The sequence below is a fragment of the Falco punctatus genome (genome assembly GCF_963210335.1).
Source record: "Falco punctatus genome assembly, chromosome: 4".
NCBI lineage: Eukaryota > Metazoa > Chordata > Aves > Falconiformes > Falconidae > Falco > Falco punctatus.
In genome coordinates, this window is record NC_137583.1 from 11,950,793 (window position 1) to 11,967,099 (window position 16,307).

The 16,307-nt window shown below is 44.2% G+C and overlaps 1 protein-coding gene across 8 annotated transcripts in view; it reads left to right on the forward strand.

The window, feature by feature from the left end:
* CHCHD6 (coiled-coil-helix-coiled-coil-helix domain containing 6) overlaps positions 1-16,307 on the forward strand; it is a 114,646-nt gene that overhangs the window by 89,113 nt on the left and 9,226 nt on the right. For 4 of the 8 annotated variants that reach the window (XM_080384917.1, XM_080384914.1, XM_080384911.1 and 1 more), the window contains one exon: positions 16,186-16,227. The exons of 1 other annotated variant lie outside the window; for it this stretch is intronic. In XM_080384917.1, coding sequence (XP_080241043.1) covers positions 16,186-16,227 — 42 coding nt within the window. Of the gene's footprint in view, positions 1-3,282; positions 3,381-9,714; positions 9,788-16,185; positions 16,228-16,307 lie in introns of all 8 variants that reach the window. 3 more of the 8 variants (XM_080384913.1, XM_080384912.1, XM_080384916.1) reach the window with 3 other exon arrangements.

Consider the following 16,307-nt stretch of genomic DNA (forward strand, 5'->3'; position numbering starts at 1 on the left):
CTGATCCTTTAATGTATGTTCTCTTATTTTAGGGTGAGGTAAAAAATGTGGTGTTAGGTGTGAGCAACCTGTAAGAAGAAAAGAGCTCATGGATCTAAGGTAGCTTGTGGTCTTGCTTTGTGCACCTCTTCTTGTTTTGTTCAGTCAAATGTTTCATGCTTGGGAAATTCACGCCTGGGGACCAGAGAAGCTGCTAATCCTCGCTGGCCTCAGCACCTTCTCCTGCTGATCAGCAGGCAGGCAGTTCCCTGGCAGCTTTTTCTTGCTGCTGTGTGTTGTGGCTATTATGTCTAGCAGTCCTTGTTCAGACCTTGGTCACAGGGTCAATGACTTTTGTCAACTTTTTTCCATCCCCACTGGTCATCCTTGTCCATTTGTCATTAAGCCCACTCTGGCATGATTGACAGGAGCTTATTCCAAACCTTAGTGTGGGTGGGGATTAGTAGTAGTGGAGTGTGGCCATTGAGGAATTGGTCATGTCAGCACGTCTGTGTGTAGGCTTTGGACAGTATAGCAGGGGATCATATTTACAAAGTTTTCACGGGCCCTGCGAGTGCAGTGGTAGGCTTTGAAGCATGGTTTCCTCTGTGCTCTGCTTTCCCACAAAATCTTCAGGCACGATCCATCAAGGAGTGTGAAATGTATTCAAAATCCCACTGCTGCCTTTTTCTTACAGTCAGCAGGGTTGTGCTTTCTTCTCCGGTGTGGAGTTGTTTGCTGTTGAGAATAGCAGTCTCTTTTCTTGTGATTCCTTACCTCTCTTTGGGACATGATGCCATCAAGAAAACCAGCTGTTCCAATCTGAGAGTTTGCCTCTGCCTTCGTGCTCTCTTGTTGATTGTGTTGAATCAATGAAGTGTTGCAATACTATAGAGAAAAGGGGTGTGTGAAGAAACGAAGAGTGAGATCACACAGCAGGAATATATAGGAGAGAATTCATATGCTGTCACATAGTTCATAGTGGCTTTGTCTGGAACCAGATCTCCTATAACGACAGAAATCCCTCATGGAAACACGAATCTCAGATCCAAATTCTTGCTTCACTAAGTTGTGGGATCCGAGAGTTCCCACATGGAGAAGAGAGCTAGCTAATCTGAGCATCTGGGGAGACCTAACAGCAAGTCCTGGCTGTTCCTGCTGGGAAGATGGTGGCTTTGATAGGTGTTATGGAAGAAATTCTTTAAAGGAGGGAAGTAAGAGAGAGATTCCCTGGATGCCAGCTGTAGCAGAAGAATAGGGTTAAAAATATTCTTCTAGTAAATCCTGCAAATTGCAGTTCTGACCCTCTTAATAGCTTGAACCACTATCTCGAACCTTTGTCGATATGGACTTTTTGCTTGCGACGCTCAGATTCAGTGGCACCTCTGTTCAGCCAAGAAAACTGCCAGATTGCGCTTTGACTTTGGTTCCAGCTGTTCAGTGCAAAAAGCTTTCACTGCTGCTATGAAAAGCTTTTCTTAAGGGACAACATAAAGCAGTAGGAGTGTTGCAGTGCTTGAAGGTTGGAAGTAGGCATCTTCCCTTGAGAACAGTCTTCCAAAGCACAGCAGTCTAGTACACTGTCATGTGGATGAAAGGTTATAAGGATTGTGCGTTAACCTGTAGCTGTCTGCAATTAATCTGCCTGGCAGGTTTGGAGCTGATTGATGTTTGGACCCATGAGCCAGGTATGGAAGGGAATTTCTTCAGTGGCTCTGAAATGCTCCACAAGCCTCTAGGCTGTAACTGTGCATCTGGATCCTGCCTGCTCTTCCTTGTGATCCTTGGTTCTTGCTCCATCTCTGTTCTTGCTTTGCTTTCTCTGTTAGTACTTTCCTTGGCTTCATCAGTTTTGATTTGTACTTGATAGTGGTACCTGGTCCATCCTGACAGCAGGATGGTAAGTTCACACCATACTACATGTTTCCCCTCAGGCAAGCTTGCATTCTTCCTGATAACTGCCTCGGAATCAACAGTTGGAAATGTTTCTTGATCTTGGCACAAATTTCTCAAGTGCCACTGAAGTTTTGACAAGCTTCTGGAATTGCATGTTGTAGAGCTGTAAGAACCTGCCCTCTTGATTTCTGACTTGGCATTTCTTATTTGGAAGCTTACTACTAGGGAAGTGTTAGGTTATCTCTTTTTTTTTTTTTTCCTTTAGTTCTTTTTTCTTTAAATAGACCAACAATATCGTAAAGTTAAAACTGTTCCCCTGAGGTTAACTATCTGGAATCCTTCTCCGAAGCTTAAAAACACTAGAAATTTGCCAACCCTATTGGGCAGGATCTAGAAACATGAAGATTGAGGAATCCCTATTTTGACCTGCAGGCACCAGAACGAAGTGCTGTACAGCACTGCAAAGTTATTTTCTCCATTGTATTTTTGGTTTGATTTATTTTTTTGTGGTGTGCTGAATTCAAGCCCGTTATGAATGCCATGCTAGCACTGAGGTGGGTCTCCGTAAGGTCAGGATAGTGCACAGCAAACATTTGAGCTGTAGGGTAAATTGTTCTAGGGTTCTTCTGTGACATTCTGTGATTGAAACTCAGGCTGCAGGTATTTCACCTATGTTACAAACTACGTGTAGATCAGTGATATTGCTGTGAGTGAGTGATACCCTCCTCACCTAGCATGGGCAGTTCTGGCCACCTATAAGATTTTTCTTGTAGTATGCACGAGCAAGTTAGATGCATGCTATTGCCTGGTTTTGCTGCCTCCTCCTCCTTCTCTCTCTTTAATTATATCTTTCTAGAGTCTGGGCTCAGATTTTTCCTTTCCCCTCTGTCTTCGTTTTTTCACCTGCTTTCTTCCAGTGTCTTTGTACCGTCTCGCGCTCTCCCTCCTCTCCTCTCTTCTGTCCTCTTCGTTTGCATCCCTTTCATTTTAAAATCTGTATTGGAGCTGACACGAGGCTGCCTATTCCCTCCAGCACTGAACTGGCGGCTTGGAAAGAGGAGGCTGCAGTTCCCTCAGGGGGCAAGACAGAGTTCAGTGTCTGTCTTATTTTTAAATATGCATCTGAACGTGGCTGATCAGAGGAGCAAAAGAAGTCTTTGGGTTCTGAGTACTAGAAGCTCATAAGGATGTAGGGTAATCCTCTGCATCCCCCTGTGCTCCTCACTGAGCATGAAAGCAGCCTGGCACAGGGGAGTTTGACTTCAGGAAACGTGGGTAAGATTCAGAGACTCCATGGAAGGAGAGTAGAAGGGTGTGGGTGCTTGTGTAAGCCTCACACCTTCTTTTTCTGCTGCAGCTTCTTTCTCATCCTGTCAGATTGATGCGCTTTTTTTTTTAACTCTGAAGGATCCCAAAGTACGTTACCTCGCTACACCTCAACCTTGCAAGATGCTGTTTGCCTTGGGCAAGTAAAAGACTGATGATGGATCATCACACTGGCAACGGTGAGGGGAAAAGCTGGGATATCCCGGTTTCACATTATTATCGCAACCAGTGCCATGACAAGGTATCAGAGATGGATTTACGGGTTTCCCAGTAGGAGTAGCAGCTCAGCTAAGGCAGGTTAGTTACCCAGCTGATGCATTTCCTAAATGGTTTTGCTGTGCAACTCTAGCTGCTGGCACCTGTTCAGGCAGCACAATGACGTAGTCACCTAAAGGGCAAAAGAAAGGCAGGTGCTTACCGGTCCAACCGCTCTTGCCAGCAGTTTAGGATCGGAAGTAAAGGAGAGCATATTGAATTAAAGCTGTAGTCATAATTTTAGTTTAGACAAAATGTATGTAGTTTGGCAGAATACCAGGGTCCTGGCTCTTGTAAAAACGTGTCACGGGATCCCTCAGGACCGTGGGAAGGCCAGGACCTCTATTGGAAACCTTCTGTCAGCTGTGTTACTTTCTTTAACAGGTTACTTTGGTTTGGCGTGGACACAGGGTAAGAACTACTCCTTTCTGCAATATGTGGGTTGTTTTTGGTCGTTGAAGTGGTCAAATCCAGTCCGTGCAGCTGGGAGTGTTCGAGTGATTGCAGCAAGAAGTGTGGGAGAAACTGCAGACTCATCCTTTTCGTTTTTTCTTTTAGTATCATTGATTAGTGAGCAGCCTAACCCATCAGAGGAGATCTCTGACAGCATCAGGACGCAATACCAGATGATTGTTAACTGGAGAACTACAATGACTGTGTTTAGGGTTAGGGTGAAGTAGGCTGCACCCTGGAAAGAGATGAAACACAGGAGGAGGCTACATCTTAGTTCTTCAGAAACGCTCTAATAATCCTGGAATAACAAATTCTTTTGATTGGAGAAAAAGTCCTCTTGTAGGAGTACCTCGGTGTTTATGCTAACTTCTTTCTTAGACTTAAAGAAGTAGTAGCTAAGACTTTCCACTTGGAGACTGGTGAAATGATATGTGTGAATGATAGAAGAATTGACTGCTGGGGTGGATGGATTTGGCCTTCTGTTCTGATTCAGCCTTTTTTTGCCAAAGGATCTGTGTTTTTGGACTCTGGTGAGGTGTGTTCGGTGGCTGTCCTTGTAACAGTTTGCTCAGTATTTATGTGGAAGAGGTTGTGCATTTGAAGTGGGTGAGGAACGGAAACAAGAGCTGGCACTGTGCAGCTGATTTCTTCTCTGCAGTGCTGCATATTCAGTTGTCAATTTTTTTTTTCCTCTACTTTCTGAAAAATTTTGGTTTCTTGTTTTAAAATAGCTAGTAGAGAGGGAGGATTTGTTGCCTACAAGGAGGATAGCTTCTGCCAGGTGGCAGATAGACCTTTCCCGGCTGTGTTCTTTCAGCTCCTCCCTACCCTGAAGATGGCTCCGCTAGAGCTTTGGGTCCCCAAATGTGTCTGCCCATGTACCACATCCTGATGAGCAGCACTGTGTACACCATGACTTATGCACTGCAATCCGGACTGGCATTAGTCTTCCTCTTAGACCTTTCCTGAATAGTCAAGCTGCTCGTTACAGACTGCCAGGTTTTTTTCTGAGAAAATTACCTACCACCACATTCTTACCAGAGCAAGGTGGTATGCCGGGGGGAGCCCTGGATAGCAAGGCAGTAAAATCTCTTGAACTGGCTTCTCTGATTGCACCACTCGCTTCAGCCATTGAAGCTGTGCCAGTGCTGGGAGAATTCCTTGGGAAAGCAAACAAACTGCTACAACAATCCCGACGTGATCCTCTGTGACCTTGCTTTTGCTGTGGTGGGTAACAGTTTCCAAAAAAGCAGTAGAAAGGATATGCCCAAAGTCGCTTTCATGTGTAACTTAGAGTATTCAGCATTTGACCCTGGGTCTCTAGAGGTAAAAGGCTGCTGTGTTAACCCCACCACTTCATCTCTTGCCAAGTCTGAAAATCCAGGTTCTTAAGAAGAGCTGTTACTTGTATGACCTTCATACATGGAACAGTTTCTCTTTTAAAATGTTTTTTCCCCTTTATCAGTTATTCATTGAAGAGTCTCTTTGCATCTGTAGAATTTTGAAGGGTAGCTATTATTTTACCATTTTAATTTTCCCAGCTGTTCAAATAATTGTTTTAACCTCTCAGTGCCTGGAAATGCTTTTCACATCCTGGTTGCTCTGCATTGTATTTCTTCAGTTTCACGTTTTAAATTACCAACAAATATTTTTTCGCCCGTTCCAGATGGTTATTCTGTGACTTTGTTCCCTATAGCTTTAAGGCTACATTGCTCTGAATAACACTGACGGCAAGGAACTCGTGAACTTTCCCTTTGTGATACTGGGCTCTCACATCCTGGTTTTTGGGTTTGTTGTTGTTGTTCTCCCCTCAGCCCCCAGTATGAGCTCAGTAGTTGCAGATCCCATTAAGACCAGAACAAGCTGTGGTTATTCTGAAAGATCTTGCCACTGGCCTCTCTGGAGTTATATTTCACTATATATAGAGAAGGGCTCTGACAGAGACAATGAAGCCAGCACAGAATACATTGTCTTCACACAGTTTTACAGGTATTAAAGTCAAAGCATTACATACGATAGCGGTTTCTCTAGCCCTGAGACAAGGCTGTGACAGCTGAGGACAAGACAAAACTTCATGCTGGTCTGGCAGAGGAGATTGCTAATTGAGCTGTGTGAGGTACTCAATAACAGCGTGGTGTTCCCAGCCTAGGGTGATGCTCGAAGGAGGGCGGCTGCATCTTTTGTGACCCATCTGGGGCAAAACACTTGCATGTAGGAGTACCTCCAGAGCAACAGTGTCTCATAGTATCAGTTTTCTTTTTGATATATATATTTTTTTTTCTTTTCAATGAGCATTGCTTTTCCTGAGTGTGTCTTTAACGGTCTTGCCATAGGGACAGAGGTGGAATTTGAATATAAGTAATTGTATTGTGATAGTTTGGACATATTGCTGTAGCTTCTCTTGCGTGCTCTTCTCACGTGCTCCTAAAGTTGCCAAGGGTGATTTATAATTCATTAAACTAAGCGTAAAACACCTGACTGCAAAACCTATCAATGTGATCCCATCTCTTTCTAGCCCCTTAATTAGGGAAGCCCTGCTGAAAAATGTACCCATCAGCTACTCAGAAATGGTGCATTCCTGGACCCTCAGTATAGATCTTGAGTTATCCAGGTGCCAAAATGCTGTCAGAACTGACAGATCTTAGAAAATACACCCACAGGCAGAACATTATCCATTATAGTAGCACTGAGCAGTGGGCAGTAAGGAAAAATCAGCAGAGACTGTGTCTTTATCAACTTTAATTGGCTTTTCCCGTTGATAAAAATCAGTGTAGCCGGCAAGGAAGAGAACCTATCTAGCAGTTTGATCTTTCCATCCCAGAACTGAAGGGTGCAGTCCATCTCCACTGATGTGTGATGTGGACTTGTCTCAGCACAGTTCCTAGCAGTGCAGTGGAGTCTACAACCCACAGGGAAGGCTGCCAGTCTGTCCGTGGTGAGTGACCATGTTTAAACAAGTGTGAAGAATGAATTACTGTGGATAAGGTGGATTTTATCTAAGCTCAAAATTTACTTCAGAGAGAACCAAACTTAGTTAAACTTTTCTTCGGGTCCTGGCTTGTAAGCGTTCCCGGATTACAACTGCCTGAGCTGTGAAATCAAGGATCTGGGCGATGGATATGCTGATGTGAAGGGGGACAGCGGACAAAGGAAGCAGCGACTTTGCAGGAGCTACAGGAAATGGCACTTGTTGAGGTTTGGGGAGGAGAACAAGCTGCGTCCGGGTCATTTGGCACTGCAGGTTTATATGTAGCTTTGCATCCAAGACAAAGGAGACAGCAACTGTGTAGATTTCTCCTGGGAAGGCTATTTCGGTGCCTTGTTACATCATCTTGCATTTACTGAACTATGTAAAACGTTTCAGTTTTTCCTTTGTGCTGCTTAGGTTTATTGCTATTAGATTTATGACAATTATTTTAGAATAAGTAATATAGTAAAGCTGATTGAAAACCTGTTACTATACTAGTTTTTTTTCTGTTTGATTAATGAGAAAAACTAATTTCTTCCTTTCTGATCAATTTGGCAATATGTAGCGCTTCTCTTTCTGTATTCTGCAGGGTTTCTGAGCATGGTTTTATTTTAAGTTTCTATTCTGCGAAGTTGAACTTCTCTGTCTTATTTCCCTAAATAACAGAAAACAGAAGTATGTCCACTCAGGAGAGACAGATTAGTAAGTGAACTTTACCACAAAGGTTTCCTTTCCACAGGCCCCGATGGTCTTAAAAACCAGCCTGTAAGACCATCAAAGGGCTGCAATCATATAAATACCAGTTTAACCCTTGTATTTGAAACTTTTAAAAAGAAAATTTAGAAATATTTGTTCAGACAAATGAAAGAACAGTCCTGTGTCCAAAGCTTGCTGCATAGGGAACTGTACTGCCATTGACGTGGATCACTGTGATCTTTTAAAGTGTGTCTGCCATGCCATGGCCGCACAAGTTGGTTTTCTGGAGATGCTTATCGCCGGATCGATTGGGGCGCAGCGGCGGAGCAGGCTGCGTGCAGGGTGCGTACCTGGAGGCTCTGGCAGCAGAGCTGCGGTACATCTCCGTGCTCTCCTGGCTGCAGTGCAGCCGTCCCATCAGACACCCCCCTGCGGAGGTTGATGCAGTGTGCCTGGCGCAGCAGGTTCCCTGTCGGGGTAAATTCTAGAGCCTGCCACTGTAGAAACTGTAAGGGTATGGCGGAACTTATGGGGAGAAAAAAAGTGGTGATTGTGTGGGTTTTAATTTTTTCTTTCTGCTTATCATATGGCTAGGAGAAACATAATAACTTGTTGTGTTCAGAAGGTTTCTTTAGAAACTTGAAGCAAGTGGGAGGGAGGGATAACAAAGTCCATTCTGTTCCTCTAATTCAATCTGCCCATTTACAAGCCCAACCTGTCAAGTACGTTGTCACTGTTCTTTGCAGCGAGAGGAAGACTGAGGCTTTAAAAGACTTTTGGAGAATGTATACAAATCCATGTGAATAACCTAAAACATCATAATTCACGTGGTTTCCATGGATGCTGGCCATACTGCAGTCAGGGCAATTCTGTTGCGTTGATCCAAATGCCACAGCAGTTTTTATCAGGATGCAATATTCTTGACTGCTGGCCCTGAACTCTGGTGTGGTGTTGCTGTCCACTGTTCAATAGCTGCCTTGTGCCTTTGTGAAAGAACGCATTGCAGCCTGTGCGGCCTAAAGAGATGGTAAAGCACTGTAAAATTTATTATGTGTTACAAAATAGTAATTCCAGATGAAATAAAACTGTGGAAAGAGATCAGAATTTTGACATCTTGTTTTGAGACAGCAAAATGCTTCTTTGGTGGTCTGGAGTTATTAAAGGTGTCGCTATCCTAGATGATCAGTTTGCCAAGTACGCAGTGTAAATGCGGATGGACAGTGTGTAGGTCTGTCTCTGTGTCAGTCATTCCCTAAACGCTTGGTGGTACCTGAGTGACCAGCTCCTCGGCTGTCTCATGCTTAAAAGCAAGGCTGCATGATTCTTCTATTTTTCTAAACCATTTGCTCTCTTTAGTTTATGGCTGTGAGCCGTTATGTGCATAGCGTCGCAGGATCCTTGTCGTGTAAGGGCCTTGATAAATATGTATTGTACTGTCGAGTGTTTGTAGCTACTGTGCAGGTAGCGGTGGCGAAGCAAGCGGCATACACTTCAGAGTCTTTGTGTCTCTGGGGTCAACAAAAACAAGATAGCACAGGGGACTGTGGGAAGAAGAGCCAGGATAGCTGCCTTCAGCATCACCTGCTAATAAAACTAGCTATTTATAGATCAGCTGAGGCTTTGTCAACTAGATTGTTAAATTAATATTTACATACCAGCTTCATTGTCTTTCACTGAAAATCTCATCTGTGTTCGTGCTTGGACAGAAGTGTGGCTTCCTGTGCTGCAGCTACGCGAGTGCGTTTGATCGGAGTCCATGGCTTGCAGTGGGTGTGAAACCATTCCTGTTAGATTTCTTCTCTTGTAAATTCTCTTCTCCCCATAGCAGCATTTTTCTATCTTTCTGTGCCTCTCATTTCTTGCAGGAAAGCTCACCTTTGTTCCCAAATGTCCGCAACTCATGATGAGGCTGATCTCACTAGAGAGAAAGATGAGCAGCATTTCTGCATAGCAATTTCTAGTTAATCTCTGCCTCTCAGAGAGAGGCTTGAATTGTTGATGGCTTGTGGGTAATTTAATAACTAGCAAACAAATAGGATGTGTAGATTGTAGTAACTTAGCCCAGATGCAAAATCCCCCATCCTTATTTGCATCCGTTTGAATGAATTTTGTTATAAAGGTTTGCTTTTTTTATGTTTTAGCACCAGTGAAACAGCAGCGAGAAGAGTCGCTGCTCAGTGAAGCTGTGTTGATCACAGCAGGCTCCACACCTGGGTAAGCAGTTTCAATCCCCTGTGCGTGCGTGTGTGTGTGTCTGTGTGCCTTTCAAAAGGGAAGAGTAATCTACTTGCTAGACGCGTGTGTCTCTCGTAGTCCTTGGATGACCTTGAACGTCATTTAACTCGTGTTTATTTGCCGGTCTCTACCTGGGCAGATATTACTTCTGTGGTTTGGAGTGTTGAGGTTGAATGGATGTCTTGGAAACGTTGTGGATGAAAAGTGTTCCTGAAATGTAAGGTATTCATAGTATCTCTTCAGACAGTTGATTGGAGTTCGGATTCACCTGCCTGTCTTTCTGTTTCTTGCTTCAAAGCCATTTGGACACTTGGGTTGCGCGGGAAGTCGGAAGGCAGTAATAGCAGGGCTGCGATGCAGACAGGTGTCACAGCCTTCCCTCCGCTTCCACTTCTTAGCACTTGCACGGCTGTTGATAAGGTGCTGTTATGCTGGTATTGTGTTATTCTTAATCTGTCTTTGGCCTGCAAAAGGTCTAACAGCATCTGTTTCTCTGACACCTCTGCAGGCTCGCTGGGCATCTCATTACTCTTTTTTGGGAAGAGAACATTGCAATGCAGTTACTCTGTCCGCAGAGAGCAGAGCTCATCTTCCCATGCCAGCCCGATTACTGTAAAGTTAGAGCTCAGAGAGCGGGTTGCAGTTTATCTCTCCAGGTGCATGAGGCACATAACATTGCAGTGACAGTACAGGATGTACTGGAACCATTCACCTTTTATTTATTCTTTTTAGGATAGCAAAGGCTCGTTTTCCTCCTCTTCAAAATATCTCTTGGCTCACAAGAGAGGGAGTGGGACAGGCCAGCTGTGGACAAAGGACTGGGAAAGCTGGAAGTCTGTTCCTTGGTACGCCAAGTCCAGTGGTTTGGCCTCTGCCCATTTCACCACTGCCTCTTCCATTTTAACTGTAATTCTTGCTGAAGGCAGCACCTGAGTCTCACATTTTCAGATCTACCAGGTTTTTCTGCCTTCTGCTGATACTCAGGAGAGATGGAGATGTGGTTTTCTGCAAAATGTCAGGGTCTCTTCCTGGAGAGCTGACAGCATAGGTGTTTTATATGTACATGGGCTATCAGGATGAGACATTCTTACTCTGAAACATTGGCTGAGACAGACAGACATTCCTCCTGCCACGGAGAGACAGGCAGGCACTCGCTGTTGCCAAGCCTTGAAGTATTTGGCATGTTTTCTATTGCCCTAGTTTTGTGGAGTTGTTCCTGAAGTTTTACAAGTACATGAGAATTTTAGTTCTGTTTTTTTATTAAAAAAAGAAAGAAAAAGGGAAGGAATAAATGAAATAATCTAGTCTTCCTGCCTAGACAGAAGTGGGTATGGGAATGTGACTCAGTTGCTTAAAACCAGAAGGCAAATGGAATAACCCCAGTACATTTCTAAACACAAGTCAGTCTTGTGTTTTTGGGGGAATTTCTGAATTCTCTCTTGGGTCTTGAATATGTGAAGAGTGTGCAGCATGGCTTGTGTTCTTAAGTGAAGGAATATTTGCAGGCCTGTAGGAGTTCACACATCCACAGTGTCCTCTGCAAACAATAATGAACCAACCAAAACAATCAGTTCTCCCTGAATTAGAAGAGCCCTGCATTTTTTAGATCTTGTTCACATTCTAATTTGTGCTTTTTCACCTTCCTTGCAAGCAGGAGGATCTCAAGCTCTTTAGTTTTAAGTGGAAGACAAGACTTCATGTCAGAACATGATTCGAGGAAGTGGAGCTTTGGCATTTTCATAGTTATGTCATATCATCAGACTTTCACATGAGCTGGCGACACAGTTTATGCAGAGATGAATGTAATTATTCACGGAGGGGCCCCGTGCAGCTCCGTACTCCCCGATTGACCTATAGAGATTGACTGGCTCTGCAGGCCTGTATCTCTGTCCTTCCGTAGGCTCACAGGAACACGCCAGGCTTGCAGGCAGCTGCCCGCATGCTTTCATATTGGTTCTATAGGCAGCTGCAGAGGCACGTGCTCCTGAAATCACCGATGAATGCGTAGGCACACGCTCGCACCTCCACATTGCCTGAGCGGAGGGACACATGCAGTCAGACTCCCACAACAGAAAGGTTTCCAATAAAGCTGAAACACAGAGGTATTGTTTGTCCAACTGCTGGCAACTGCACAGAGCCATTGTGTGGGGCCTGAAAGCCTTGGCGCTTTATTCTCTGCAGACTGAATGGCAGCCGCGGGTAATAATAACACAAGATTAAAAAAGCCAACATTATAGGGGCATTTACAACCCGCTGAGAGAGTGAAATCTCAGCAAGGCTGAGCTGTGTCTCTAGTGATCCTGCGTTTTTACTGCTTGATAAGGAAATGATGGGCAGCTCTGGAGAAATTGCCACCGCAGAGCAGATGAAAGGGGAGCAGGTTGTCGGTTTGAATGCTGCAGTAAGTAGAGTGGGACAAGTGGAAAAGCTCACTGCAAGTCAAGTGACCGGCCTGTCCCCCCGGCATGCTGGGTGGGCGGGGATGTGTGTTTGTGTGCTTGCGCGCCTGTGTTTCCTTCCCAGGCTGGTTGAAAACCTAAGGCTGGCTGGCGTCACTGGGGCCGGACTTGGTTTGCATAATTCAGAGCTTCATGCTTGAGGGCCTTTGGTCAGCATCATCCAGGGGTGGTGCTGTGGTAGCTGCCAGCAGATCTGCTCAGGGCTGTTCACTTGTGAGAAGATAGCTGTGGACTGATCGTGGGTAAGAGATGGTTGGATTAGCCTTCCGCCTGCAGAGGCAGCCAGTCTTTCTGTGAACTTAAATTTTGGGAGACATTAAATATTGAGCTTTCTGAATGCAACTCTCAGTCTTAAGTCACAGTGATGACAGCTACCTTACACAATTTAAGCTCAACTGACTGATAGCATCTTACATGTGGAATTTCATTGTTTTCAAAATAAATAAAGAAACCCTACCCCACAAAAAAAACCACCAAAGATGACATTTTTCAAGGGACAGTTCCTTATCTTAAAAGCCAAGTCTTGAATTTGGGGCTAGTTCTGACAACTGTTTTAACGTAAATGTCTTATAAAGCTCTTTGTGTACCTATAACTATCTAAACAGCTTTAGAAGACGCAGGTTTCCTCTGCACGCACATGGAAGTTCTTGTCAGTAAGCTGGAGGCGGAGTACCAGACCATAGCAGCATCCTCTCAGGATATGCCTGGGCTGCGGAATAATGATGACAAATCAAAGCCAGCCCTAACCTTGCTAGCTTGGGTATTACCAGCAGGCTAACCCTGGCAGTGCTGAGCTGCTGGAGGATGTACCCACGTCTTCAGGCAGGTTTCGCAGCTTTCTGCTATTCAGCAGGTTTCTAAGGCAGCATCATCTTACAGATGTGACCTTGGTCTTTGGTATTAACAACGCAATGAGTGAAATGGTAGGAGGTATTTCAAAGTAATAACATAGGTTTTAATAAGAGCTCATGCTACATGGCTACAGCAAATGTGGTTTAATGACTGAATTTTCCTTTCTAAAAGCATTGTCTTCTGTTCAAGTGTTTTGCTTTGCTTGTGCCAGGCAGCATGGCATGAAAATTGCGGGGCCCTAGGTGCTGTTTCTTGTGTGGGACATTATGGGGACTCAGAAATCCAGACTGCTTCACACATTCATTTACTTGGATTAATGAATCTGCCTCTGTTTCCCCAAGAGTAATGTGAAGTTACTTACGTCACAGGGATTTATGAGTTCTTTCTATATTGGCCATTTTGCAGAGAGTGAAATTCAGCTCGGACGGCTCTACAGAAGGACAAAGTGTTTGAGTTTGTTCTGTTCTAATCCTAGTTACAGAAAATTGGCAAGTTTTAAAGTCTCTTTAAACACAAAATATAAATACCCTTTGTTTGCCTTTTATTTTTGTGTGGTGGTCTCTTTCTCGGCACACCCCCCCATACACCCCCCCCTATATGTTCTGTTTTTCTTTTAAATGTTACCTGTCTTAAACTGAAAATTGTCCAGGTTGGGATCTGAGAGCTCCTCTGCACTGGCACAGACCTGTGGAAGAAGGCTGTGAGCTTGCTTTGTTTCCACAGGTTGCAAGTGTGAAATTAAATGTATGTTAGCGGTAAGGTCTTTGTGGGAAGAGGGTGTAAAGAGGTGTTGAGTGATACTAGAAAAGAATGGTCTAGGAGGGGGAAAGAATGGATGTAGCTAAAACTAAATATCATGCTTGCTTTTTGCCAGAACCTTTGCAGCAGAAGCGTGGATGTATTCCCAGTTGACGGCTCCCTCGTCTCTCTTTCTCCTTCCCTTTTCTTTCTCCGCCTCTGGGGCTACTGTTTTAGGATGAGTTGGTTCCAAATAGACAATACTTTCCTAGCAGATAAACGGACACCTAAGCAGCTGCACTGGTATCTATCATGAACAGACATGCTGCACAGTGAGGGAAATTACAAGATGGGACCAGCATAATTTGTCATATTTTTTTAAAAAAAAAAAAAAAAAAAAAAAAAAAGGAAAGCTCCCCCTCCACTTGAGCAGTGTCCACAAGACAAGAGAACAGCACACTTACAAACTGTCACTTTCTTTTCCAGTCTCTTAATATGTTTTCAAATGCTTCCGTTAAGTGTTCTGCCTTTAGGTCCTCTTTGTAAAGGATGTGTTTTAGACAGATGGAAGCAGGTCTGTGTCCTGACACAGATGCAGGACTATAAATTTGTGGTGGAGGAGATGGGATGTAATTATTTAGGAGGTTTTTGTGGCTTATTCCAGCATCTGGTATTCTACCAGGGTGCCCTCTGAAGACTGAAAGGGACAGGAAGGAGCTAGAGAAATGCTGAGCTTGTTTTTCACTTGGTAAGGGATTTTAATCTTGAAAGAAGGATTTGGAATTTATGCAGGAGGAGACAGTGATTAAGAAATAAAGATGCATCTCGCAGTGTTCACCATTCTCCCTTTGTTTGCTCAGATCCATGTTTCAGGTTGTAGGGCGTCTTATCTGCTGCTATTTAAATTGCATTGGTTATGTTGGGTGCCAGTGGGCAGCTGCTCACAACAAATCGGTCTTGCTGAGATACTGGCTACGATGGCTTCTGCGCTCAGGGCTAAGCGTGCAGCTTCCCACAGGCTGCTGCCTCGCTGTGCCTGTGGCTGGGCATCCACACGTAAGCGCATGACTGAACGTCTCCATGGCCTTCCAATTCATCCACAGCCTCTCCATTCCAGTCTGTCTGTTGTGCCTGGCGGGAGCACCAAGACCCTCCTGCCCAGACTGCGGGTTCCTTACCCAGTGCTCACGAAGCAGGCAAGGCTTCCCTGCCCCTCTGCTCCTTGATGTTGTAAAAGGGGAGTGGTGGAGTGAAATGTTTAGGGGTTTTGGGGTGACTTCTGAAACCTCTAAGAGGTGTGGTTGAGTCATTTGACTGTCTCAGTTAAGGTCATTAACGTTTCAAAATGCCTGATATTTTTCTGTCTGGTTGTCTGAACTGGGTAGAGGATTGTCTAATTGGGGCTTGGTGTTGGCCAGCCAACCAGGCTTCTCTTGCTTGTGATCTAATCAGATCTTGCAGCTCCTGGGACTAAATATTTCAAGACACTTAAAGATTGGCAAGAGTTCAGGGTGTAATTAATTCTTTAAAATCTGATACTCAAGGACTGCAAACGCTTAGTCAGCAGTAAGCTTCTGGTGCTGAGAAGTTGCAGTGCTGAGTCAAATGGGCTGATTCTGCTGAAAGATATTTCACTTTCTGGTTTGGTACCTGGGCAGTGGAGGTAGTCTCCCAATGCAAATTTTCTTTTTTTCTTTTTTCTTTTTTTTTTTTTTTTTGTTTACCTGTAGGCTCTTTACCTCCCTAGTCTTTGGGAGGTGTTTCACAAAAACAGGTAGAAGTTATATCCCACATCTCTCTGCAAACAGACATGAGATTTCCCAGTCCTACCTTGGCTTTTATCAATTGCTGATTTTTGCCTCTTCAGCCAGAAGAAAAGGAGAGCGACATCTACACCCATACGGGCGAGATGAATACAGCGATCACGCAAATAAAATTACTGGCTGCCGAATAGCAACAGCTTAATGAAAATGTGAACTGTTAAACAAATAAAGCCAGTCAAGCTCATAATACTTCAGCGTGGAATTTCACTGTATCACTGAGCAGAAATAGAATTAGGCATAGAGAAAGGATATCTGGAGAAGTCTTTGCCTGCCTCTGTGCTTGGTATATGAAGCTGGACTAGGCAGGAGTCAGCCGTACCTTAAATATGGACAGGGAGAGGAAATCTTTTTATCTAGTGCAGGAGCCTGCTAAATAAAGCAAGGCAGAAAGGGACAAGATAAAGCACTAGATTTCCTCTGAAGCCTAAGCGCAGATTGTAGAGAGGGATGGATCCCTTGAGAACTGTGTGATTTTATTTATTTATTTATTTTTACATTTCTTTAGCATCTTCTGCTGGTGAATAATTATCGTACCTCTGTGGGGTTGGTAAGTAGCATTACTCTTCTGTACAGAAAGGGAAACGGAGGTGGGGATTTATCTACAGCTACTGGGCGAAGCTGGGAGGA